The following is a 25,654-nucleotide window of genomic DNA, read 5'->3' as shown; positions in this document are numbered from 1 at the left end:
TCATTATATCGAACAATTAGTTATATGAAAATACATCTGATACGTGACCCAACTTCAAAAGTGAGCGTAAATAGTAGCGCATTATCTGGTTCCCGCGATTAATGATTTTTAATTCTTAGAATAGTGTAACTAGCTTCCCCCTCCCCTTATTTTAAATATTTTATGTACGTTTTACGTAAGCTTTTGTTTGCATATTATCATTGGCAAAATTTGTTCGGCGCATCATCTTTTTAAAACCGTAGATGGGCGTGCTGTGCTTATTGTGCCGTCCAAACGAATATTTCAATCGTGCGTTCCACCATTGGGCACGTTCAAGGGCGGTGCCGTTAGTGGCACACGCAGTGTGGAGCAGTGCTCCCGGCCAGTGTAGTGCAGCAGCGTTTGGTGTTGCTTGCCGTTGCTGAACGATCGCACCCGCCGCAGGTACAGGTCCTTCTCCTCGAGACGGCCCACCGTGGTCGGCAGGTCCCAATCGTCCTCGTCGGCCGTGCAGCAGCTGTGGAACAGCTTCTTGAAGCCGGCCCGAAACTTGCGGTTCATGAACGCGTACAGTATCGGGTTGATGCACGAGTTGGATGCACCGAGCCACTGGGCGACGGGGAGAATGTTCAGGATGAAAGATTGAACTGTGTTGGAAAGCGAAAAAAGGGAGGAAAGTAAAAAGCATCCTTATAAGCTCGCTCCTTATATTGCCCCGGTCGTGGCTGCTTACCCGTTTCATCGTACACCAAATCGCCGGCAAATTTGACGAAGCAAAAGATGGCATACAGCGGCAACCACGAGATGGCGAAGGTGATGATCACAACGAACACCATCTTTATGACCTGCAGGAGTGAAGAGAGAAGAAAACCGAGCAAACTGTTTAGTTGGCACAGTTGGCAACCGAGACGCGGAATAGCTGATGGGGTTGTTTACCTTCACCTTGCTGCGATTGAAGACATCATTTTTGCGGTTTATAATCATCTCGCGCGGCAGATTCCGGTAAGCTACATTCTTCCAGATGATGACATAGCAGATGGATATCACAATCAGCGGGCCAAGGTAGCAGAAGAACAGGTTGGCGAACAGAAAGTACCAGCTTTCCGATGCCGGTGTCGGCCACAGCTCGGTACAGATCTGTGGGAATATGGGTTAATAAAGTTGCTAATCGCTTGTAAATTTAACATGTACATGTGGGTTTAACGTCTTAAGTTCTTAACGTCTTAAGTTCTTCTTCTTATCTTAAGTTAATTATCAAATTTTGGAGAGTTTACCCTTTCGCTGTAAGTGAGCTTAATTTTAATTAAATTTTAGTATCCAATTCTGCAGCATGTTGGTGGGCTTCTTAGCGAGATAAGGGTATTAATTGTACCATCGTGCGGTCTTTAATTGTATCTATTCAAAAAACTAAGTTACTCGTATGTATGTCTCGTGGGTGTTGAAGCTAAGAATGTATGTGCAAAGTTGTCTATATATCCACGCCGTATGAAGCCTAGAGCTTATGGTGTTCGCTTCGTTCGCTTGGTTAAATCGCTACAACAGCATCGTTGCTCGCCGTCTTCTCGAGACTTAGTGACAGGATTTAACGACGACCAGTTGATTAATCTGTTAAAGCACAGTAAGAACGACCGGACGGGTAACTTTTCATCAAATTAAGCTCTTCGCAGTCAGCGCTTTTGTGAGCGTTTGTTGTAAAAGTTGGGTACGTATCGGCATCGTCGATAGCAAGCCTTTGAAGAAGTGTAACTGTCTGCCTTGCTGTGCTTTTTTATGGACCACTAAGTGTACAAGTGGCAATGAAAGTGTCGCGATATTAAAGCGCGCGTACGTAACCTTGAACGTTGAAACGCACCACCACCCCCATACTCACATACACCTCCTCCCTCCGAATATGAACACTCTCACCTGCGCTATGCTTCCGGGAATGCCGATGGGACGCAGCGTGAAGACGAACAGCCAGGGCAGGTTAATGCTCAGCGCTATAAACCAGATGATGGTCACAATCAACCGATACTGTCTAGAGGAGAGATAGAGAGATAGAGGAGCGCAGCAGGCCGTAGAAATCAGAACGCGCCAAAGGAAAAACTGAGCAAGCGCTGCCAAAGTGGTGGGAAGCGCGCTGTGTGTATCGCGCCTTACCTGGTCGTAATGGTGCCCGAAATGGGGAACGATATCGCGAAGCAACGTTCGATGGAGATCGCCATCAGCGTGTTGACGGAAGCGGAAACGGAAACGCCTTGCAGATAGGAAACACCCTTGCAGAAAAACACCCCCAAAATCCAAGCTTGATGGTGGTGGTGGTGTCGATGGCGATGGCGGTGTACGGAAGATCGTGAGCGTGTGAGACAGAAAGGAGTAGAACAGACAAGAGATGGATGATAACGGGGCTGGAGCAAAAAAAGATAAAAAAGAAAAAGAGGACGAAAATGTCTCCTCCTCTCTTGACGAAAATTACATTACCGAACGGGTGTAATGTATGATGTTACGCTTGGGGACAAAGAAGAGGCACCAAATTTGTTAGGATCGTTTTTGTGGTGGGTTGTGGTGTGTGTATGTGTGTACGTTGGTTGTTATACGTGTTGCTGAAATGCTGCTGCTGCTGCTGCTGCCTTTCGATGTCTTATCCTCGAGGGGGGAAAGAGTAAGTTTTGCCTTCGCGTGCCAACATTGGGCGTGTGAGACGATGAAACCATCCGTCGGCAGCAGCAGCAGGAGCAGCAGAATGCCCGGTGGTATTGAACAAAGGAAAATGTTTTCCTTTTCCCATTCAAGATGTGTTGTGTATGTGTGTGCGGTAAAATGCGAGAAAGTTTGGCCGAACTGATAGCAAGCGCACGCTGCAAGGGGAAGAAAAGTAGGAAAAAATAACGTTAAACGGTATAAGAAGCGCTTGAAAACTACGAGGCGCCTCCATATTACTGTGTGGCTGTGAAGGAAGGACGAAAAAAAAAGAAACGAAGCTCACAACATCAAAGTAACACTTGAAGTGGCGCTGTGTGTTTTGCCTGCGTTCGGGGACGAGTGATATTGAAACGCGGGTTTTCGGTAGGACGGCTTCTTCAACGTGCGGTCTTGGCCAGAGATGTCACACCAGGAAGGGTTGGTGTGGAGAGACCATCCTTTCATCGAGCGTAGTAGTACCATCGCGAGCGTGTGAGTATTCTGTCGTCCTGCCTGTATCATAATACATTGGGAGAAACTATGCTCCAGCAGAGCTCATCGGTTTGACAGCACTGTAGGAAAGCGTAGGAAACGGTACCATACATAACGTGCTAACTGTATCACCATCGATAAACGGTATCCTTTACGGCAATGCCCATGTCTACAATTTGTCACAATCGATGCTGCGCTCATATGGTGGCTTCATAAAAGAAAAGTTTTTACTTTACTCGATGGAATGGTTGATGGGGGCCCCATAATATGGTTCCTGGTTATTGGTTTTTTTGTTTTGTTTTTTGTTGCCTCCGTCCTCGTACAGTATGTGCACATGGTGTGGTACAACGGCTTTTGGGATGGAAGAGCCTTTTTCAGCAGAATTATTCATTAGATGTAAATTATTCGGCAAAAGAAAAGAAAGAAAAAAAAAAAACAACCACGGCCACGTTTGGAGTGGTTTTGTATGCAGAATTGTTGCTTTAAAACCGTGCGCCTTTGCCCTGCGGACGTGCAAGATGGATGGCTGCAATATAATACACAACGGACGCCCGCCCTGGACGCGTTATTTATGTTTCAATGTTTCGTAATTATACTTTATTCTTTCACCGTAACACGGTGATCGATTCTATTTTCAGCAGCGGCTGCGGGCGCCGGCTGGAAAATAGTGTTTAGGAACCACGTGGAAAAAAACACGTAAATGGGACCATCCCCTCAAGGGAAATAAATCAATCTTGCTGTATTTTGTCCCCTTCCTCTGTATTTCCGGAAGCTGGCCTCGATTCTTTTCGTGTGTGTGTGCGTGTGTGTATGTGTGGAAGTGTATGGAACGCGTCATCGGGGAGGAAAGTTGTCAGCAGTCAATTTAAAAGTCAATATATTGTCCAACTTAAACCAAACCCGCCGCCATTCCCGAACAGCTGGCTGGGGGACGGCAAACTTTCCCGGTTCTAAGGATGGCAACAACAACGACAAAAAATCCATGTTGCCCCCTGCATTAGCTCTTATCGATTGCCGGCTAAAGGTCCATAAATTTGATCCACTTGCTCCCTGACGCCTTGACTCCTGTGTAACTATATAGGTGCCCCTGTGCGTGTAGTACTCCGGGGAGCAAGACCGGGTTGACATCTTACCTGGGTACAGATTCCCGATCAGCGTAAACGGTAGGCAGAGAAAATTGACCAATAAATCAGCGTACGCGAGATTGACGATGAACCGGTTGGTGGGCGATCGCATCATGGTGCTTTTCTTCACCACGATCACGACCGAGATGTTCCCCAGCAGGCCGAGGATAAAGACGAGCGCATAGGCCACCCTGGAAGATAGAGAGAGAGAGAGAGGTATAAGAAGACAATAGGACCAATAAGAAAATCTGAGGCAAGTGAGCTAATCAGCTTGGAATTACTGTCGCGCGAGGTCGGGAATTATTGTAGCGCTTTTGAGCTCCGAGGCTCCGGAGCCTGATCGCAAGTGGGTGAAAAAATGACACGTAATAAATATCATCGCCGCCCGCCGCCGTTCTTAAGGATGAAGAAGGCGAACGTTAATCCCGCTTTAGTGGCTCATCATCCGTCTCGTCCTGTGACGCGGGGGGAGTGAGTGAGTGTTGGGAGTAATTGGCGTGGAATCAGGTCAGGCGGTTAGGAGTTTAGGCGGGAGCCCATCGCTATTTTCGTTCCTTATTTGTGTGCTGTGGACGACGGGAGCTCTGAGAGGTGAACAGGGCGAAGGGGCCTATTTCCAAGATTTTGGCAGACAGTTTGACCAACTTATAATGGATCGTTGGAAAAGCCGTCTCCGTATGGTGAAGCCGCCCGAGAAGAAGCGGGCTAATGAAAATCTCGTAACTTTAATAGGTGCTTCAGACGTTTATCACTTTCGCAATCGCAATTTGCTTCTTGAAGGCCGGTCGAACGACAAGATGGGGAATTTATGTTCTGTGGAGCTTCAGTCAAAAAGATAGGCGAAGAAATTATCAGTCGCTTTCTCTCAACAGTCTTTGAAGTAAGCATTAGTCACACTTAGCATCATTCACTTTGCCATCTCCATAATTCCCCCCGCTGAAGGTTAATAAAAATTATTGAAAAGTTGTCAATCTCTTCGTCCCCCTGCCAGGCAGGAGGGAAAGGAAGTCCTTTTATCGCCGGTTCGAGGACAGGCGTGAGGGACGCGCTCGATTGTGTGGCAGCGAGCATTTGATCATTTTTAGCATTTCCGGGCGCGACGAATAAGTTATGGACGAGTGAAAGTGATTCGTGTACGACGCGCTCTCCTGCAGCGTCCCTCTCGTCCGGCAAGCCACTTCCGGGCGACGTTTTTTGACAGCCGTCAGCCGCACTGGACCCATTCCGGTGGCACTCTTCACTCTCGATGAGGCCAGCGACCAAACGAAGCGAATGCGAACAAGCGTCTAACGTTTTGAGGGCTTTACGTGAAATGTGTTATGATTTATCAAAAGTGCTCTTCTGTATTTTTTTCTACCTCGAGCGAGCAATGAACTCATACACGTGTGTGAAACGAAGAGAAACGTATTGGTAAATTGAATGAACGGTACGCTTTTCTCTTTTCTTACTTACCGGTCGCTGCCATTCCCATTTTTCTTCCCACTTAGTGAATATTGTGCTACACACAGAGCTTTCATTTTCCGGGCGACATTATTTCTGGGGGGAAAAAAGGCTCCCGGAGACCCATTTCAAACATCCCGTGGGACGAATCACCTTTCCACCCGCCCCGGGAGCCATTCGGGAGCATTTAAGGTTGCCTCTTTATGTGGGCATTCATTCCACCACCCCGTTCCCATGGCAACGCGCACGTAGGCTGGCACAAAAGCGCGTCACGTAGGATGTTTCACAGTGTGTTTGTAAGATGTTGCACGTTAGAATAGAAGCATGGGAGTAGGACACAGTGAACAATTTAAGCAATTTTGGGGCCGAACCTCGAAGCCAAATATTTGGCTTGTGTGTGTGGGTGTGTGTGTGGGCAGCTACGGTCAACTGTCGGTGTCTGTCTGTGTCTCGTTCTTCCCCCGAACCGGCGTATCAATTAATCAAGTCTGAAAGTCAATTATCAATTGGAGGCTCGCGTGTGGTAAAACTTTTTCCATGACACTTACGTCAGTAGCACCGTGCCGAGCACGCTGTAGCGTAGCTGGTAGGCCGGATCAATCTCGTACTCCCCGTCGAACGTGTCGTACTGCTGCGGTGCGCTAAGGTTAAGATAGCTCCAGGTCCAGTTGTGCCGCGGTGCCGGCGTGCTTGGGCGCCCGAAATCGGACTGCAACCGCTCGCCCGGGAGATTGGCGGCGGCGGCGGCGGCGCCGGTGTAGTTAATCGCACATCCGAGGCAGCGTTCGGCAAGCAGCGTTGCCACGGTGACGACGGTGGTCGACATGGCAGATGGTGGTTCCGTTTCCGTGCTGTCATCCGGCGGGGACATCGTGCGGTCAGCGGCGTGTGCGTTCGTCCACGTTTCGGCCCGCTCAACGTCCGGTCGGTGCCATCGGGAATTGATTTATGAAGCAATGAAACCATCCAACCGAATGAGAACCTGCAACGAGAAAACGGGGCGAACGGGAGGCGGTGCATTAGAGAAGAGCAGAGCAAAAAAAAGGAGGTTCCTCCAGTGAATGTTAAGGGTTTTTTTGCGGTGGTTATGCTGCTGCAGATATTACTCGTCCAACTGGCGGCAAACGGATGTTTCTGCTGCTGCTGCTGTAACATGTTGGATCTTTTGGGCGGAGAGCAATTCCTTGGAAATGGGGTGATAACTCTACTAGCCTTGGAGATGTGGTGAAATTGAATAAGAAGAATGTTTAGAGGCCAGGCGGAAATGGCTTGTCTTTAATCTTCTAGCAAAAGCTCCGGCACCAAAATGGACAACTTTCTTGGTAATAACTAGATTAGTTGTTCACTAGTCACTAGTTTAACACGCTCGTTTGTGTTTGCTCCGGCTCAATTTTCCCTGCCAATCATAAGAAGAGTCATAAACACCAACAGTAACAGGCACCAACGGGACTGTTTCAGTGAGCTTAATAGGTTGTCGATACACATTCTATAAATATCTCCCTCCCCGGTCGGCCAATCGCGGCAAAAAGCGGCCGGAAGTGATGGTGCGACTTCAGTGGCGCAAATCAACTCCTCGATGACTATCGTCGTTATCCTTAGTGGGGCTTCTAGTTTGTGCACAAAAACGCAAGTGACAATAACGGGCAAATTATGCGCCCGCCAAGCAATAGAATAAGATTTGTTCCGTCGCCGGAATGGAACATCGTCCGAAGCGGTAGAGGGACGGAATAGCATTCGGTGGCATTTATTTGTCTGCCGGCGCTCGACGGTAGTGTCTAACCCGAAGGACGCGCGTGGTCACGGTGATGGGCGGAGCACGGTATGGCTATTTTCGGGCCGTGGCATGTTCTGAAGATTAGACGCGTTCCGGGCGACTCGAAATCTTTGATCTACCGTGTACCGCAGTATTCAGTCCCCCGGGGAGGGGTTTCGCTACTTGCGGATGCGTAGGAAAGAATGGTTGAGTGTGAAGGAAAACATAATTTCTACTATTTTGTGGTGCGTTTTGAGCAACGAAAGCCTTCCAAACAAGCAAAAGAGGAGGAAAATAGAAAAGCAAAGATTCAGACGGGACTTAACAAACGCAACCCTCATTATGTCCCAGATAATAATAGTCGATGGAGAGGAATGGCCGAACGTGGTGGAGAGTCCGGAGCCTCCCTTACAGCGTCTCTCATGTGATTCATTCTTGGCTGACCTTGAAATGAGGCGTCACATGCTGAATGTAAGGAGCGTTAGGGACTTTGATGGGAATCCCGGCCTCCGGAAATACGACTCACAGGGACACTTTGTACAATGCTCGGGAAAAGACCCTGCCTTAAGAAAAATCGGATTTCGTATAAACAGCTTACGGGAAGGAACAGTATTCATTGGCCGTTTGTCCGGCACGTGGGAGCATTTTTAGCCCGAGCGGCGAGCCTTTCAAGTTCAATTAATCTTAGTCGGGCTACGACAACTACAAGTGTCCGACGGGGCAAAGAAGCAAAGAACCATCTTAACAGTGAAAGTTTATCACTTTGCCACCAGAAACCAGGATACTGGAGTCGTCGGTGGCTTTTGTCCGAACCACACCACCAACCTCAAAGCGCCCCCGCCGTTATGTTTGATTTTGGTTTTATTTTCCCACAGTTATGTGTTTACCCCCGAAGCCTTTGTTGGTTATGGTTAATTTGGTAGCCGCTGGTCGAAGCTACAGATGAATGACGAGCCCATTTTTGGGCCTGTAAGCAGCAGTGCTTTAGCATTGTTTCGAGCATAAACATCTCGGGCGAAGAAATGCAAGCTTTTACGAGGGGTAATGCGGTGGAGGGAAGGAAATTGACCGCAACCAATGAGTTGCTATATATTAGAAGACACGTTTCGTTCCAGTTGGGTTGGAGTTGATTTGAGCGTGTGAATTGTAACTAATTCCATGACCAACCATGATTGGGCTGTTTTAACGAAATCGTTTGCATCATGGTTTGTTTATTGGTTTACATAAATTCGTACAATTCAAAGCTTTTTGTTTTTACTACTGTTTTTGGAGCCGAAATCGAGAAAAGCTTTCAAGGAAATGAGGAAAACAACAATTTCTTATTCTATTGCTTCCAAAAACCCCTAAAAACCAATCAAGAATCGTTGGTGTCCTCGGTTGTGTTTTTTCCAGAATTATGAATCAGTCTGCGTCAGGTTTTCATACATCCTCATAGGCCAATTTCATCTGTCCATTCGTATTCAAACTGAAACAAAAGTCATATGAATGTAGAGCAGATGCTGGAAGGAATTTCAATGGCGAAAAAAGCTCGCCAGCGTTTCCGAGAAATGAATGTGACTGCATAATAATGTTCTGTCACATTTGGCCTTCTTTTTGTCCTGTTCGGGTGAAACCGAACGAAAGAATGTGCTTTTCCCGGCATCTCTTGATGCTAATTTATCGATGTTATCATTTACCACGGTCAAGTTCAATGGCAAACGGTCCGCCACGAATGGTATGGTATGTCGCCTTTTCGTTGGTACGTCTGAAGCGCGGTGTGGCGGGCTAATTGAATTTCTTGCCTGCAACAATCCGTGCCTTTCTTGGCTTCGAGAGATACACTTTCCGGCGGGTGAACCTTATCGACAATCAGGACTTCTTGGAATGTTTAGAAGTGCGGTAGTAAAGATAAAGTAAGAGAGAGAGAAAAAAAACTTAAGTGGCATATTTCATGCTGAGCAATTCCCGTTGCTCTGTTCCCTTCTCGGTGGTTGATTAATCCTCGGCACGCTCTCGTACCTACTTGGCCCAAGGGAGGGAAAGACGCGGAGGCGTACCCTAACCCTGACCTTGGTTTGAATTCAATCAAATGGGTTGGTTTCCCATTCTGGCCGTTCGAAATGATCACCTCAATTCGACATCTTTCAGTACGGTCGGTTGGGCGGGCGGTATGTATGTTGCTGGAAGGTATTTCCTTTTGATAAATGGCCACACCGGAAACATCGCTTAATGGGAACGGGAGCAAGAAAAATCTCCATGAGTGTGGGCGGTGTTTAGGGCAGGGTTTTTGCAAAAAGCAAAAAAAGCACGTTGGTCGATGAAACACAGAAAAAGGGGGAGAAAGCCCTCTGATTTACGGGAATCGCCCACGTAGACTCCCTAAGGAACTCGCCAGTGGTTCCCGGTGGTGGCTCGGCGTGTGTGCGGCGTGGTGCGTGGGTAGGTGCGTCGGTGGTGGTGTTAAGCTGCTCGTAAGCTCACGTCCTGGACATTTATCTCCGACGATGATCGAAAGCGATGTTACTGTTGGATGTTGTACTGGTTGAAGTGGATGCGTGCCGTTTTGCGTGTTATGTTTGTAATGTGTCCAGTAGATTCCAGTAAGAGCTTCGTCGACTCAAAATGTGTAGATATAAACTTCGAAAAAAAAAAAAACTCTCTTTTCTGATTTTCTGCAGCACTGCAAACATCATCCTATCTTGTCAACATCTTGAACTAGACGCATATTAATTTTTGGGTAAAAATATTCCACAACAACCGTCTGGTCGGCGGTGCGTATGTTTTATTCATCCACCAACAATACGGTCAAGCAGGATAATGTGGTACCATCGGCACAATAAACACCTGGAAGGATTGCGTCGAAACTCACCTTCACTGAAAGATGTTTTCTTGTGCCCTAATGAACATCTCCACAAACAACATTGCCAAGCGTTTGCCAGGACAGATGGTCGTTGCAATCACGATAGAGCTCAACATTGCAAAAAAAAACCACAAATAAAGCCAAACACAAACACTCAGAGGTACTAATTTGTTCCCAGAAATGTGCCAGGTGTTTGTATGAAAATTGATTGCTCCCATTCAACAGCTCTGGTGATGGTGATGCTGGTTAGTGGCATATGTTTTAGCACCTAGGCCGTAAAGATGAAGATATTTCCCGCGAAAGAAGTGAAGCGCCCGCCCCTGGCGTGATAAAAGTCAAGCTGTTCAAAGCGAGTTTGGGTAATGGTATCAATTCTTTAACCACCAACCGGTGTGGTGTGTTTCGTTCGTTCCGTTTGTGTCAACATTCATGAGCCAGAGATTAGATGGATGTAGCAACGTGAGGCGTTGAAGAGTAAGTTGTTTTTGTTGCGTTTATTGTCGCCGCGTTTATCACTTTCGATTTTAGAGAGAAGTGCTCCCTGCTGGGCGTTCCAAAAACGTTAGCAACCGGCAATAAAATCGGCTGTGTAAATGCAATCGCATTTTATTGTGCAAACGAGGCAATTGGTATGCTTTCGGAAATAGAATTTTTATTTTCACTGCAGACAGAGATTTGAAAAAAAAAATTGGGTAGCTATTTTGGTTGTTGTTGTAGGGGACGTCGTAGACCTTTCTGTCCGTCCTTTTTCAGGTTTCCTAGGATAGGTATTTTATTTACTTACAGTATTTTCTTTTTGCACTGAAATGTTTTTCTACTGCGTGACCTTCGTGTGGGTAATGCAGTAACTTTCCCTTTATCCGCTAATCCAGTCCGTCCGGATGGATGGTAAATGATTTTGGCTTAAATTTTGAATACCAAGAATCAAAATGAACCGGAAAGGGACTCCCGTTTAGATTGTGCAATTTTTCCTGCGTTTGTAAATGTTGAAATCGTAAAGATGAGTTCTTTGAACTCCCGTTTTGTAGCCAGAAATTGCGAAACCTCCACATGGCATGGCATAGCTCTAGGCGCAACAATGATGGTGGGCGAAAGATAAGAAGAATTATTAATGGTAAAAATAATTAAAGAAAAGGCAACGGAAAAAAGGCAGGTAGTGATGAGAATGAATGCTTCCCACCAAACCGATGGAACTCTATCTCTCTTGTCCGTGTCCTGTTATTTTTTTTGCTTTGGAAAATTTGAGAAATTTATGAATGTCCCACGCGCGCGCGATTTCGATTGCATTGGACCTCTAGTCATTGTGTTTTTTTTTTGAACATTTTCTACTTCCTTTCTAAAAAATGAACTGGCAGGAAGCTTTATTAAATAACGCGTTCTTTTGAAGCCTTTGAAAGGTTTAATTAATTCAGACGGCGCATTCTGTACGTGACAAACATGAAGGATATTGTTTTTCGGGACGGTGTGAGCAAATAAGGCATTGGCGCATCTTCTGAGTAATGGATTATTTTATTGTATTATTGCTATTTTCAAAAGTCTGCGAATTGGAGTTTCCAAAGCTGTTGTTTGTGTTTAAAATGGACAAATCAATTAATTGCTAATGTTGGTAGAAGTTATTCTTCTGGATTTAACAGCATCATCAACCATTAAAAAGAGTGTTGTTGCAAACTATTGCAACAGCACTCTTTCTTTCGCCCGTAGTAGTATTAAGTATTAAATAACAAGCGTTTTCTTAAGCAGTCTTATATTATTTTATTATTGCGACGCTAAAAATCAATCGCTTGACTCGGGCTACCGCGAAAGAGTGGCCTTCGGTCATTGCCTTAGCCACGCTGTTCGGGAGCCTTTGAGCGATCGGGAATATTCGGCTCGATCGGTATTGGATGCTTCCCACACTACGCGTTTGTACCGCGCTCTGTCGGGAATCACGGTAGATAACACCGACAGATCGAATCTAACGTTAATAATTATTAACAAGTGTCCTTAAACAAAACCAATGAAATGGAGGTAATAACATCAAATGTAAGTGACAATGATGTCCTGAATGATTTTATTACGGCCAGCTCCTTTGTTCGGGGCACAATTAAAAGAAAATGGTTCGATATCCACACAACACGTCCAATGTGACAGGCCTAGCCCATAAAGATGTACTTAATTTTCGCACGTTTCTGGACCGCACAGTATCAAATGCATGTTTTACAAGCATAGGCATTAAAGAATTCACTAAACCAAACCCCACTTCAAACCCGTTCCATTATACCACAACTTGCTCTCTTAACTTCGGTGTCCGTATGTGTCCTTTAGGAATCCTTTTCCGAGCGAACGATTTTCAGTCCATTCAAATCTATCTGTGGTTTTTGTCACATTTTTTTTCTCAGTTACTCCGTTGTCTTATCGCCATCGCCATCCGTCCGAAGGAGCCCGGTCCTTTACATGTATCGGTGGCAAACCGAGCACAAACCACTTTTGAACATAAGTCATCCGAAGCTCCGGGCTTTTGTAGCGCAGTGCAGTTTTATCACCCGGGTGGTTGTTTTTTCTTCTTCTTCTTTTTCCTGTGGCTCGGTTAACTCCGGCCGCCGGTTAAGAGTTTCCCTTTTTTACTTCCGGCGCTCTTGCTGGTTTTTTTTTTCATCCCTTCGAACCGAATCGAAGGACACAAAAGGATTGTACAATATTTTACGCTTTTCGGCGTGCGTGCGATTCGGGCGTCAGTCAGTTGGTTGGGGAGGTAGCCAACGAATCTCGGTCTTTGTCGTCGACCCGCCCGGATTCCTCCATACCCGTTGGAATCTTACGCTCCGCACCTACAGCTAACGCTGCTCGAGTGTGTCCGTGGGGGGATCAATGGAAGGGGGTGGAATGTGGCTGGTTCCGTTTCCATCAGGACGATTGCCCCTGAAAATAAATGAATTACTTCGTACGGATCGCTACTCGTTTTATCTCGTCCCACGGGGACATCCTTTCTGTGCGGTGTTTGTTGCTCTTGAAACAACGCGCACCCTTGTGTGACCTGGGCGGATGGCGAGATGGAGTGTCACATTCACTTTTTTGTGGTGACTTTTCCCCACTCAGAAGCACATTCACACCGGAAGGGAAAGGGAGTGTGCGGTGTTTATGGGAAGGCGATCTTAAAAACCGCAACCATTAGGAGTTGCTGCCGAGCGGATAAAATCAGTAAGGTTCGGGGGTGGTTGTTTTGAGAACCTTTCGGTGAAGCGAAACCCGAGCGAGCCACTTAGTCGGTGGTTTGCAACGAGGACATTCCGCACTTTAATGCTTTTGCCGTCGCAACTGTAAGTTGCTGTGCTGTTGTGAGAGTTGGGATGTGTTTTTGACAATCTCCGCATCATCGAATCCTGACATTGACTTTGAAATTTGGGGAAGTTAATGCGTACAAGTTAAATGGTGAAAGATACACAGAGATCAATTGGAGGAAAGTACACAGTCACAGTATCGAAGAGAAAGAAGTTTATTTTTTATGTTTTTACTGATATGATGTAATTGACGACTGGACTTAAAGGTATATTAAAAATTTACCACAAGTCAATAAAAATGTAAAAAAATTGATTGTTACAAATCAATCCATTTGGTATTGTAACTTCACAAAACTGAGCCATCTGTCCTTTGATTGAAAAACAAAGACATTATTTATCTCGATTACCCATAAACATTAGAAATTTGAAACAAAAATGAGATCTGAAAGCTCCCAAGCTGTTGCCAAGACTGCTGAACCATGTTGTAGAGTTTGATGTTTCCTGGAATAGACAACGATACAATGTACTAGTTTTGAAGTGTGGCGTGATTATCGGGCTGGTTTCAAATGACTTCATTGCTTTACACTGAAAACCATTCGGTTCAAAAATAAGCATCTATCTTGTAGTGGATAAAAGTGCTTTCGCTTTTTTAAACAACCCTCGTGGATTGTTTATAGCCCCCAACACGGAGATTATTGTGGCTAATGGGAATTTATATCGATACCGCTCTGCTATTAGCGCAACCCCGGACGGCTAATTAATGTAGTACAACCAATAATAAACCGCCTGCCCTTGAACTTCAAACACTGGGCCCGGTGTTAGTTCCGAGGAAAATGGACCGTAAAGCTGCTTAGGCACACTTCAATTTCATCATTAGTCGCGTTTCGGTAGGCGTAGCACGGAGACGGCTACCCCCCTACGGGAAGGAAGATGTCCAGGCATTCGGATGGCTAATTATGGAATCTGTAAATCACGCCAATCCTCAATTTGCGACCGTCTCAGAGTGTCGCTATCGAATCGATTGTCCAGAATTACATCCTACAGTTGTTTTGTTTTCGGGGTGTATTTGTATCCTTTGCCGTTCGTTCGTCCTGTGTAAACATTTTAGCATCCGTTGGATGTGAGAGGAGGGCATCTTGGCGGTGTGATGTGGGCTCGGAATTGAGCGTCGGAAAAAGAGATCATTTAATTACGGGATACCATTTGTGTGCGGCACTGACAGTCTTGTGTCCTGTGTTCTTAGTGACATTGCTGCGTGACAGCCATTAGATGATGATGGTGCGTAGTAAGAGGTGTGGCGATAATTGAATCAAGTGAATGGTTTTGGCCGCAGGAGAGAAAGAACTTTTACGCCTCCCGCTAATTGATAGGCAATCGCAGTGAAAGCGAACTTTATTCTTGGTTTCGGGAAGTTAAATAGGTTGTGGTGCGTTGGATGTGGCTAAGAAGTGCTACGCAGTAGTGCGCAGAGGAAGCGCAAACGTGTGCGGAGAGACACGGAAGCGATAAAATAGCATTACAACTTCAAGCTCTATGAATGGCATGAAATTGAATACTTCGGTGACATTGTAAATTTCCATAACCTTTCCTAGAAATCCCGGATCTAAAAGTTAGCTTGTGAATGAATACAGTCGGTCCCCAAATTTGATTGGAAGGCTGGACAAAAATAACGCCGACTGAATGAAAATTCTCGTTGTCATGGCATTTGAGAAAACCTTTTCAACAGGAACGAAACACTTTCAAGTACCCTTGTGACACCGTTTGGTTTTGTTGCTAGTCTTTTTGACCAGTGTCGATTGCTTTCGTTTGTGTGCAACTGCTATATGAAAGATGATGAAGGCCTATCAATTATCGAATATCCATCAAAGCGAGTGGCCCTGTGCAAAGTGTCACATCACAGACTAAGCTAACCGGTCGGGGCGTTGTTTTGGAAACGGAACCAGATGGGAAGCTCACAAGCGCACAGCTAACAGGAACTGTTCCAAGTGAAAAGCGACGCTTTTTTAAGCGGCTTTGAAATGGAAGATTAGGGAAAAGTGTGTTCGCGCTTGATAAGGGATGGCGAATGATTGTTTCACGAAGCGACTGTGCTTTGGTACAAATTGAACATTTCGTTTTTTGCAGTAAACTTAAAGTCTCTCAAGATCTTGAATTGAACGTAGCTCGCAGTCGAAGAGGAGCTGTTTTTAGGTTCGATTTTATAATAGTGCTCTGAAATTGAGGCAAGCATAAACTTAAGAAATAAGCACATAATATTACTATAATTTACCAGAACTCAATAACATAGAAAGCGATAGAGGTTTTGAAATAAGATTCGTTTTTGATTGTGCTCAGCACACAGTAGAATACATCTGGTCCGGATCATGCGACAAGATAAGTGAATCGTTTTGGGATCGTTTTTTTGGACTAGAAAAACAAAGAATTCCAGCTGCTAGATGAAGGCTGGCCATACATGATGATGGGTTAGATGATACCGACAACCATGGCCTCACAATGATCTATCCAATCCAAAACAAAAACAGCAAAAAAAAACCTCTGCCAAACAAATGGCGGGCGAAAGGATACATTCGAACAAAAAACAAGCAAAATCTTCTCACATACGTCGAATGTGTCTCCGAATTGGCTACCGACCGTTTTCAAACCAAACCAGAACCAGAAGGACCATAAGAGGATATGCCGCTGTCGCTGGGAAAACATATGGCTTCCAATGGAGTGCCTTTTGCCGCCCAAAAGGCGAAATGTGACCGTAGAATGGTGGAAATAAGTGCTTCCGTTAAGAGACAAATCCCTGCACCTCGTCCGTGTGTGTGTGTGCGCGCGGTGTTGAGGTGTATCTTATCGCATACGCTTCCATGTGCTGTTTTCCCGTTTTCCTCCTAAACAAACTTTGCTTTTTTGTGTGTGCCGGTTGTTGATCCAGCCGCATGGAAGCTGCTTGTGTCGTAAAACATCATAAAGCTGATTTTTATGGACAGAGGAAAAAAAACTAAAGCGGGGGAAAAAGGTAAACCCATTTACTACAGTCCGAAAGGAATTTTCTTACGAAAGGACAGTTGGAGCGGAGCAAGGAAACCCCCAATCCGTGGACCAACAGACGGTGTGTGACGGAGTAGAAGGAGTGAATTTAATTAGAGCGAATGAGAAGGGCACACGGTTGCAAAGCCGTCGTCAGATAACTTTCCCAAACCGAGGATGATCGACGGATGGGCACTGGTGTTTGACGATTATGTCGCAGAAGATGATGAAATGGGTATCTTTAAGCGTGAAAAGCAGGCTTTTCCGGGAACGAACGCCCGGAATTCCTTCAGGTGCAGTTAAGCTAGTGTCGAGGCTGGTTTTTCCGCTTCTCGTGTCTGCACGAGTTGTTTTATTCGTTCCACAAGGCGGCGGCATAAGAGCTGGTACGGCTTTTCGGCGAAAACGAATCGAGACAGGCGAGAAAGGACGACGGAAAAAGGTTCTGAAAAAATAAAACTTCTGCCGCTATCTATTCCATTACCAAAACCAGTCAGAGGTGTGAAAAGTACGTTCAACGCATTTCGGGACGCATTTTTTTTGTCGTGCTTCTCTTGAATCAATTTCCCACAAAAAAAAAACGGAAAAAACTTTACTTTACTGGATTGAACGATTCGGGTTAGCTTCAGGTAGAAGGTGTTGTGTAGTTGTAACGTATCTTGTGAGTAAACCGAGCGTATAAAGAAAGGTTTAGCTTTCCGCGCCCTCTGACGGTCGGCAGTTGTGCTGCTTCGTGTAATCAAATCAGTCTTAGATTTATCGTTTTTTTATGCGTCCCTTTTCATAAGATATTATAACCAATCACACACCGGCTCCGTGATCTGCCTTATGGAGAGTCTTATCGAGTGTAACAGAATTCAACACAAAGCGAATAATTCTTGTGAAAAATAGAAATTCTTGTATAGCCAGCTTGTATGGCACACAGTGTACCCACTTGAAGGGACTCCCTTTTAAAGTATGGCCACAATTTCGGGCTCTAATCGCGGTAGGGAAAGCGGTCTATCAAACCAAAATGTGATTAATTAGACCCTTCCGCTATGCTCTAATAGAGTTTGTGGCTATAGGACGAAAACGGAAATCATAATGGCCATTAACAATGTTTTTCCTTCGTGCTAGCGGCATTTTTCCAGACGAAGCTAGAATAAAGTGCGAGCTTTTAATGTTTGGGTTTGGGGCAAACATTTTGTTGGATGTTTCGGTGAAAGACTTGCCAGAAACTTTCCAACTGTTGATGATGATGATGATGATCATGAATAATGTAACTGCAATCGGTGACAACTGTTGGCTGGGATGATCAAAGTTTGCAAATGAAATAATTCACACGTGGCTCTCTTTGCTAGTTTAGAGACCTGGTGGAGTGTATTTTTAGTTGTGGATACTTTCAGAATTATTCAAAATTATCATTTTTTCAAAACTTCAAAAAGTTTGAAATGGGAAAGCAAGTAAATTATACGCTTCAAAAATGTTATAAGTAAAAAAAAGGAAAGGAAAATGATGTAGAAATAAATTAAAGACATAGAACAATCGACCACAGCACGAACCATATCAAATACAGGATCACAAAGCATCAGGATCAGCGTGAGCGTAATTAGAAATTCTTTTCTTGCTTTTTACCGTTTACAGTACGCGTGGGGCGGCGAGCACGTGCTGCAGAAACCTGCAAACGACTTTTGGCGATGAAAGCTCGGCTTTGCTTAATCTTTTGTGCATGGCGAAGCCCCAGTATGGGTTATTGTTGTGCTGCGCACGATGGGCAAAGTATGGGTGGAAAGAAAAACAAATTTTTGGCCGAAAGCGTATATTGAAAGCTCTTAAAAGTGGGCTGACTTTAGACAAGATGTATGGCACTAATATTAACAGTGTAACATCAATACTTTTCTTATAAAGCTTACTTACGCACTAGCTAAACAAATATTTAATCTTGCCTGTTTCTCAACTAAGAAGCAAACATTATTACAAGTTTTGCCAGCATTAACCCTCAACGTCGTAGTAGGCATCGCAGGCCCCTAAGGCTCTTGCCACAATTTTAATGAAATAGTCAGTCAAGCGTAAACTAAACTGTTCGCCAATTTTCGAGACCGAACACACTCTATCAACAGTGGCCCCGTGACCAATGTAAACATAAATATCTCATCCTTATCGAGTGAGTGAAATTTTATTAGGACCCCACCTCGCCTCGCCGCATCCTTGCGGTATATGGAGTCGCCGGCTGATACACTGTGCGGAAGCGGAAAATCAATTCCATCCACCCACCCACCCAAGAACCGGCGCTCGTTCGACGGCTGTGGCGAGTTTCGTCAGCTTAATCGCAAAGCTTCTTCTGCTTGTACTGTTAACTCCCCTCCATTCCGTCCAAATGTTTTCAGTTAACCGTAAAGAAAGGAAGAGAAGATAGGACGCAAACAATTGGGGAGGTGGATCAAAACATCGATACGCGCGATCGGAAGCACCGCCAGCATCGATAGCGTCTGGTCGGGAAAATGAGTACCCCACATCCGCTGGGGGTGTAATGATGGCTAACCGTCCCTACTGAGCGGTTATTTCTCGCGGCCGGCTGTCTCTTCGACCGCGTGTAGCTGGTACGTTGTGCATGTTGTATTGTGGTTTGTGAGAAAAATGAACCATTAATATTAACCATCCAGCAACGCGCGCACGCTTCATCGCGGAAGCATAACAGAAACGACCGCTCGGTTCGCTTAACGGTTTCATGGTCGATACATGGTGTAGCTGTACGTGGAATCGGTGGTTCAATGGTTCCCCGATGTTTGTCGTTATGTTCTCGAGAACATCGAGAAACATGACAACAAAAACAAGGGAAGGAGAAGTTGTACGGGTGTGTAGTAATGTTATAGAAAGAATTTATCTCTAATGGCACAACTTGTCCAATCAGGCAGCATCGGGCTGAGAGATGTTCGGAAAAGGATAATGTCTTCATTTCATGCCCAATTGAACGATGTCCGATTGAAAGGTTACACTGAGCTTGTGAGTAGCTGTAGGTAACGCTAGGATTTGTTGAATGTTTGGAGAAGATTCTTTGTAGAATATTTAGCAAGAATTCGTTGTAAAATAACCAATGTAACCAATGAATAAACGAAATGTATTGCTTGCTCTTAGTTTCGCTTCCGCCAGAGTTGTTACCTGTGAGCACATGCGTGTTCTGTAAGCACGTGACTTTCATGCAGCGTTTCGGCTGAAAGCCCGCTCAAATTTGATTTCGTGATTTTCTTTCCAAACACATTTGTCATGTAATGGAAAGATGGAAAGTAAAAGAATAAATCAGCTTTTGAACCTCCACCCTGTTCAGTATCGATCGCGAACGGCTGTTGAAAGATAAGTTTTCTAACCTTAGCAAATATGGCCAGAAAAATCCAACCCATTCCATTCTCACACAAGATACTGGCGTGAAAAGGGTTCCATGTGAAATGATGCGGGTTCTCGTGATTGAACGTTTGATATGATCAATCGATTGCCGGCGAGACGGTTGCAGTGTTTGGAGTGTATTTAACGAGTTGTGGAATAATGCCCCAAAGGGGTCTCGCGTAAGTGGAGTCATCGAGCACCAGGGTATATAGCTATCAACGGTGGATCAAACAGAACGTGAAGTTCGGTGAAAGCAGGATTAGCTCACTGTACCATCAAAACGCATGGAACGGGGGACTGGATGCCTCTTTTTCATTCTTTTTATGTTCGCCAGTATGTGGAAGCATGTGTGTTCTTGCTGGGGCAAATGTTTCATTTCTGTTTTGTTAAAAGAAAACGAGCAAAGTTGAAAATAATACGAACAGCAATGTTTGTTTGTGCGTTTGACATAACGGAAAGGAAGTTGTCATAGTGACTGGCCGAACCAGGGAGCCAGTCAGCGAAATGAAATCATTGTAATCGATCTAAATTGTATTTCAGAAATAGATATTTTGATAATTGAATGATGCTTCTTCGTTCTGCAAAGGTCAACAATAGGCTTCAAATGTGAATTATTAGAAAAGCTCAGCATTAACGAAAAAGTTCAATCATCGAATGAGCTCAACCTTTCTGACGACAAACGATCAAAGTGTCGTAAACAATCGAGGATTATAACTTTTTACGGCACACGTGTGTCGGCCCGGCAAAGTGTACACTTTGCTCTGTCGTACGGTTTTACTTGCAAAGTTTAGCTTAATCGTTCTACGGAATAACATACATTAAAATAATAGTCAAACTTTACGCCATTTTCACACGAACGCAAATATGTGACGTCTCATCGGTGCGATATAGACAAATGAGCCTGTATAAAGAAGGAATTATTTAAACGAATGTTTAGAATTTTTCAAAGATTAATATTTGCTACTAATTTTAGTTGGGTGGTTGACGTTGTTTGCGGCAAATCCCAATCCCTACCGGACCGCGAGTAAAAGCGAAAGCATCAGGTGGTATCATGTAATCCCCTCTGTATTAGGTTTCCTTCTCAATGGAAGGCTTTTGAACTTTTGCAACCCAAAATGAAGTGGCAGAGTGTTGTTTGGCCCGGCTGGATAAAAAGCTCCTATTGTTGCCATTTATCGCCGGGTGAGTATTTTCCACTTTGCGTTTGCGAGAGTGGCAGTCAAGGAAGCTTAGTATTAATGTCGGTAGCTTAGGTTGACGAGGTCGAGCAGAGTAGTGGCAGATAAAATCGAGGTCAAGAATATTGTTTTCCGCAGGTCGTATACATCGTGGGCCTGTTCTGTATGTACATAATAACCTCCACCCTAGAAGCTAGCGAAAGCAGCTAGTCAATAGATGCACAGTCTTAAATTCTGTTTGCTCTGCCCGTGTCCAGAGCACTAAACAGTGGCTCCTGGAGTGTCCTGTGGAGGCTGGATGTTGGTTCCCCGAATTAATGGTACCGTTTATGGCGCAGCAAAGAATGAAGAAAGATTATGACAATAACAACCTGATTGTGACATATTTAAACCGAAGGTGGCAAATGGCCCGGGCAAAGCGGGGCGGGGGGGGGGGGCAGGAAGATAACTCCAGAACTTGGTGGTGATTTATGTTACGACTTGTCGTGTAGTCAAATCGCGCAACGAATTGCTCGAAGGAATGGGAGTGTTTCTTTCCGTTTGGATTGTTCCATCGTTCTTTCTAGGGTGTTGGTTAATTGCGTGCAAAATTACGTTCCTCTTGCTTTCCATTACAAATACCTGTTTAAATTAAACTTTGTCCTGTGCCTTGATGGAAATAGGGAAAGTTTCACTTCGAAGGCAAAGGTACGCCTAGCGTTTACCCCGAGGAAAAGAATCCTGGGCGTATGGGAGGAATTTTACACAGCCGACACTCGACGACACACCAAACATTATGTTACACATGCAAGTATTCATCGTTGCGGTCCGGAATGGGCGCATCAGAGCAGCGCGCCTACGGTCGATGGAACGATGTGGAAAGGCATCTTTATCCACCGATGCTGATTAGTTTTTTTTTGTTTCTCAGAAAAGGTTTGTCTTTGGTATTCATTGTTATTTTGTTGGAAAAGGTTAATATTATCATTAAAATTGATATGCACTGTACAAGGCGCAACCAATCGATCAAAGTCTCTATTAGCCATCACATTATCAATTATTGATGTATAAATCAAATTATTGGCATATCAATACTGGTAGAAGAGCATTTATTCTAGCTAGGCTTGCTCTGTACACTTAACATTAATATTGATTACAAATATTTGTTTTCTCTATCTGTACATAAAAATATAAAATTATTAGTTAAATTGTTGTAAAGTAATGTAAATTGAAATAAGTATCGTTTAACACAACACTGGTATCCGCCACGTAAAACAGTAACACTTTTTTTGCAACAGTGAAGTAACTTTGATTATTCCCAATAAAAATGTCGCGTTTCAAATTCACTTTGTGTATGTAAAAAATATACATAAAAAGAAGCACTATATATGTTACCTTTGGGCACTGCTAATTCCATTATTAAGCCTTACAATATCCTATTTTGTGAAGATTATGTATGTTCCTTTTAAAAATTATCTAATCTATTGCCACTGTACACTATTTTGCAGTAACTGTACATATACGTTTGAAAACTGAACTAAACGGGGATTTTTTATTCAAATTCCACAGAACACACTAAACACTATTGTTTTATTCGAACCGTTGCGTACGACACTGCAGCGGGATTGCAACAGCTCGCAACAATATCCGGCACGGGCGATGCACTACAACTAATCCTTAAGGTGTACGGTTTAGTTTTGCTCGTTCCCGCTCAAAACGCTCAACGCCAAACGCCAACAACTGTCTGACCAAACGACAACGCACGGATGCTTTATTTTCTTTATCGTTCCTCCGTCTGAACGGAGCTCCGCGAGAAGGCACGAGACGCGAGCACGCTTCCGTTCACGTTGAAATCGAACGTTGAAATGAAAGTGAAAATTCTGTCCGTACCGTAGCCCTGCATGCCCCGATGCCATGCCCGAGATGGAGACGCGCCAGACGCAGGCTGGAAAAGCTCACCCGAACAGAAACGCCGACGCTTGCAAAAGCTTTTCCTCTCCGGAGCCACCGCTAAACGAACGCCGGCTCGAAGTCGAGTGCAGCGGCTGTGTTCGGGTGTGTGCGAGCTGTGAAAGATGTGTTGGTGGGCGTTGTTCTCCCTTATCGCGTTGCTGGCTGCTGCTCATGGCTGATGTTGATACCGGCGTTGAGCCTTCTGCAGGGGATGGTTAGATGGAGTGGCACATACCGACCAGAGTCAGTCAATTGCCAAACAGTAAGAGCATGGAAAAAATATACATTCGTCTGTTTTTTCATCGGAAAAGGCGAACATTTCACGGAAAGCGTGTTTTGTTCGTTCGCATCGAAATTGTTTGGCCGGCAGGCCAGGCAGCTAGCTCCTAGCGCGATGGAAAACGTGACGGCTTGGCTGGGGTGAATGTGATAAACATACGGGAGGATCCGGCGCTTGTGTCGCAATGGTTTTCGGGGGCTTACGCCGTATGTACTTTCATCGACTGCAACGGGCGGTTTTAAGAGCATTCTAAATTGGATAGAAGCCGGGACGGGTGTATGGGACGCCTAACAGCATCATGTTGTCAGCTACCAGCGAGAGGACAAGTAAGTTGGGCGAATAGAAGTTGCAAATAAATTGAAATCGTGTAAGGATGGGAATGAGAAATGATTTTTCCCAGTGTGTTTCATTTTTCGTAATCAGTAGAATTGGCACTTCTTCAAACAAATTTCCTTTTTTTTGTTGAGGGTGGAAGGTTATTGTATGAAGAAAAACAAAAAAAAATACATATTTTTCGATGTATCAAAGCATATGGGAAAATAGTTCCAGCTGGGTAAAAATATTATGCCAGCTCATGCCGAACGCTAGAACGTTGCATAGTGTTTGCTTAGGGCTGTGCTGAAGTTAGAATGTTATCTCTCGTAACAGATTGATAAATGGCTCAGCTGGTTTCAGCTGGACCACATATTCCTGTAACATGTATGGGTATAATGGTCTGCCACGTGCCTAGGTAGTTATCACACCAGCTTCAGCTATATCGAGCATAGCCGTGGTTAATAGTTGTAATAGTTGTAGTTAGATAATAGTTGTAAATAGAATCGTGTATTTTAAGGTACGTTGATGGTACTTGTTTGATGATTTTAAAGAGATAGAAAGCATGTTGTAAGGACTACTAAGGGTAACTCAATTAGGGGTATTGTTTCCTAGAAGCACAACTACGCAAATATCGAGCCGTACAGATCCGAGGTGTACAATAACATGAACAAGTTAGCGAAAATCATGCAAACTTTATATGTTCAATTATGCTGTGTGAATGAAAACGATGACGCAGGAAAAGGACAAACGATCTATGTGTACAAACATTTTCATAAATTGTTCAACATCTGGCACTTCTTCTTTCTTCTTTTGGCTCAACAACCGTTGCCGGTCAAGGCCTGCTGCCTGCACCACTTGTGGGTTTGGCTTTCAGTGACTTATTGATCCCCCCATAGTAGGATAGTCAATCCTACGTATGGCGGCACGGTCCATTTGGGGCTTGAACCCATGACGGGCATGTTGTTAAGTCGTACGAGTTGACGACTGTACTACGAGACCGGCTTATCTTACATCTGGCACTATTTTTGTTTAAAAATTATTACCAAAATTAATTTTCACTGTGCCGCTCACCTGATTCGGATGACCTCTGTAGGCTCCTTGATTTTCAGCAAAAGATTTTGTTTGCAAGAATTTGCACAAGCAATATAAACTGATGAATTCTACTTACCCGATTTTCCCTTCTGGGAGTGTCCGTTTCGGTGATGCTATCGCCTGTAGCATAGAGTGCGATACTGTCTACGTTTTGTACACCTAACGCTGAACGGTGAAATGACGAACCAGAATGTTTACAATCCCTTCCGAACCCACAAGCACGTTTACCTTCATGGAAGGACTATCTGTTGTGTACGCCGGTTGTATACATTCAGTAGATTTAGTGCTTTCGTCGACTAGGAGCAGCATTCGATTTACAATTGGTTGACCATAGGCGTTGATTCACACCTTAAAGCAGTAGAAATGGTTTGCGCAACACTTGAACGAATTAAATCCACTTGAAGCGGATTCGCCAACCTTTACATAACATGAAAGTCTGGACACTCTGGAGAGATAGTTCACTCGAGGCTAGTTATACCACTGACCCATCCAGATCCATTTTTACATTCAACTGAACAGGACCCAACAATACCAACAGGACGTAATAGAACTTCACCAAAGTCATTAATCATCCTTACAGCACACAAATAAACACTATACACTACATACTGCTTAGTGCGTTTTGTAAGATTGTACGGAGCAAACCCCTACACAACACAGCAAACACCAAATCCCGGGGAAAGGTTTTTTGTTTATATTTTTCTTTTGTTGTGCTTCTTGGGTGATCCAAGTTGTCATTCCCGATTGGTCCGGGCGAACAGATGACATTAATCTCAATTACCGTGTCATGCGTCAAAAGATGATTTGAGAGGACAAAATATGATGCGTGTTATTGTTTGTTCGTTGCAACTATTTGCACAGTTTTATTTTAATTGTTTTTATTTTACCATAAAAAAGTAAAAGGCTTTTTTTACAAAGCCTAGCGATAAGAAATTGAAAC

At 44.4% G+C, this 25,654-nt stretch overlaps 1 protein-coding gene and 1 long non-coding RNA gene across 3 annotated transcripts; one reads left to right on the top strand and one right to left on the bottom strand.

The window, feature by feature from the left end:
- Window positions 1-11: 11 nt before the first annotated feature.
- LOC121603638 (neuropeptide SIFamide receptor-like) lies at window positions 12-25,341 on the bottom strand. Of its 2 annotated transcripts, none has more exons than XM_041932673.1 (8): window positions 24,791-25,341; window positions 6,245-6,678; window positions 4,266-4,447; window positions 2,119-2,263; window positions 1,885-1,996; window positions 916-1,116; window positions 713-824; window positions 12-626 (listed from the first exon to the last, which is right to left on the bottom strand). In XM_041932673.1, exons 2-8 carry the CDS (start codon window positions 6,565-6,567, stop codon window positions 283-285), a joined length of 1,419 nt encoding a protein of 472 aa, XP_041788607.1. In that variant the 5' UTR covers window positions 6,568-6,678; window positions 24,791-25,341; the 3' UTR covers window positions 12-282. The 2 variants fall into 2 exon arrangements, with proteins under 2 accessions (XP_041788607.1, XP_041788606.1); XM_041932672.1 differs by lacking the exon at window positions 24,791-25,341 and adding an exon at window positions 22,470-22,705.
- LOC121603643 lies at window positions 2,259-3,372 on the top strand. Its single transcript, XR_006006687.1, has 2 exons — window positions 2,259-2,620; window positions 2,752-3,372. It is a non-coding gene; the product is annotated as an uncharacterized LOC121603643 (long non-coding RNA).
- Window positions 25,342-25,654: the final 313 nt, after the last annotated feature.

This window comes from Anopheles merus, chromosome 2R (assembly GCF_017562075.2).
Source record: "Anopheles merus strain MAF chromosome 2R, AmerM5.1, whole genome shotgun sequence".
NCBI lineage: Eukaryota > Metazoa > Arthropoda > Insecta > Diptera > Culicidae > Anopheles > Anopheles merus.
The sequence above is the reverse complement of the archived record's forward strand: the minus strand, read 5'-3'. Positions and strand labels throughout refer to the sequence as shown.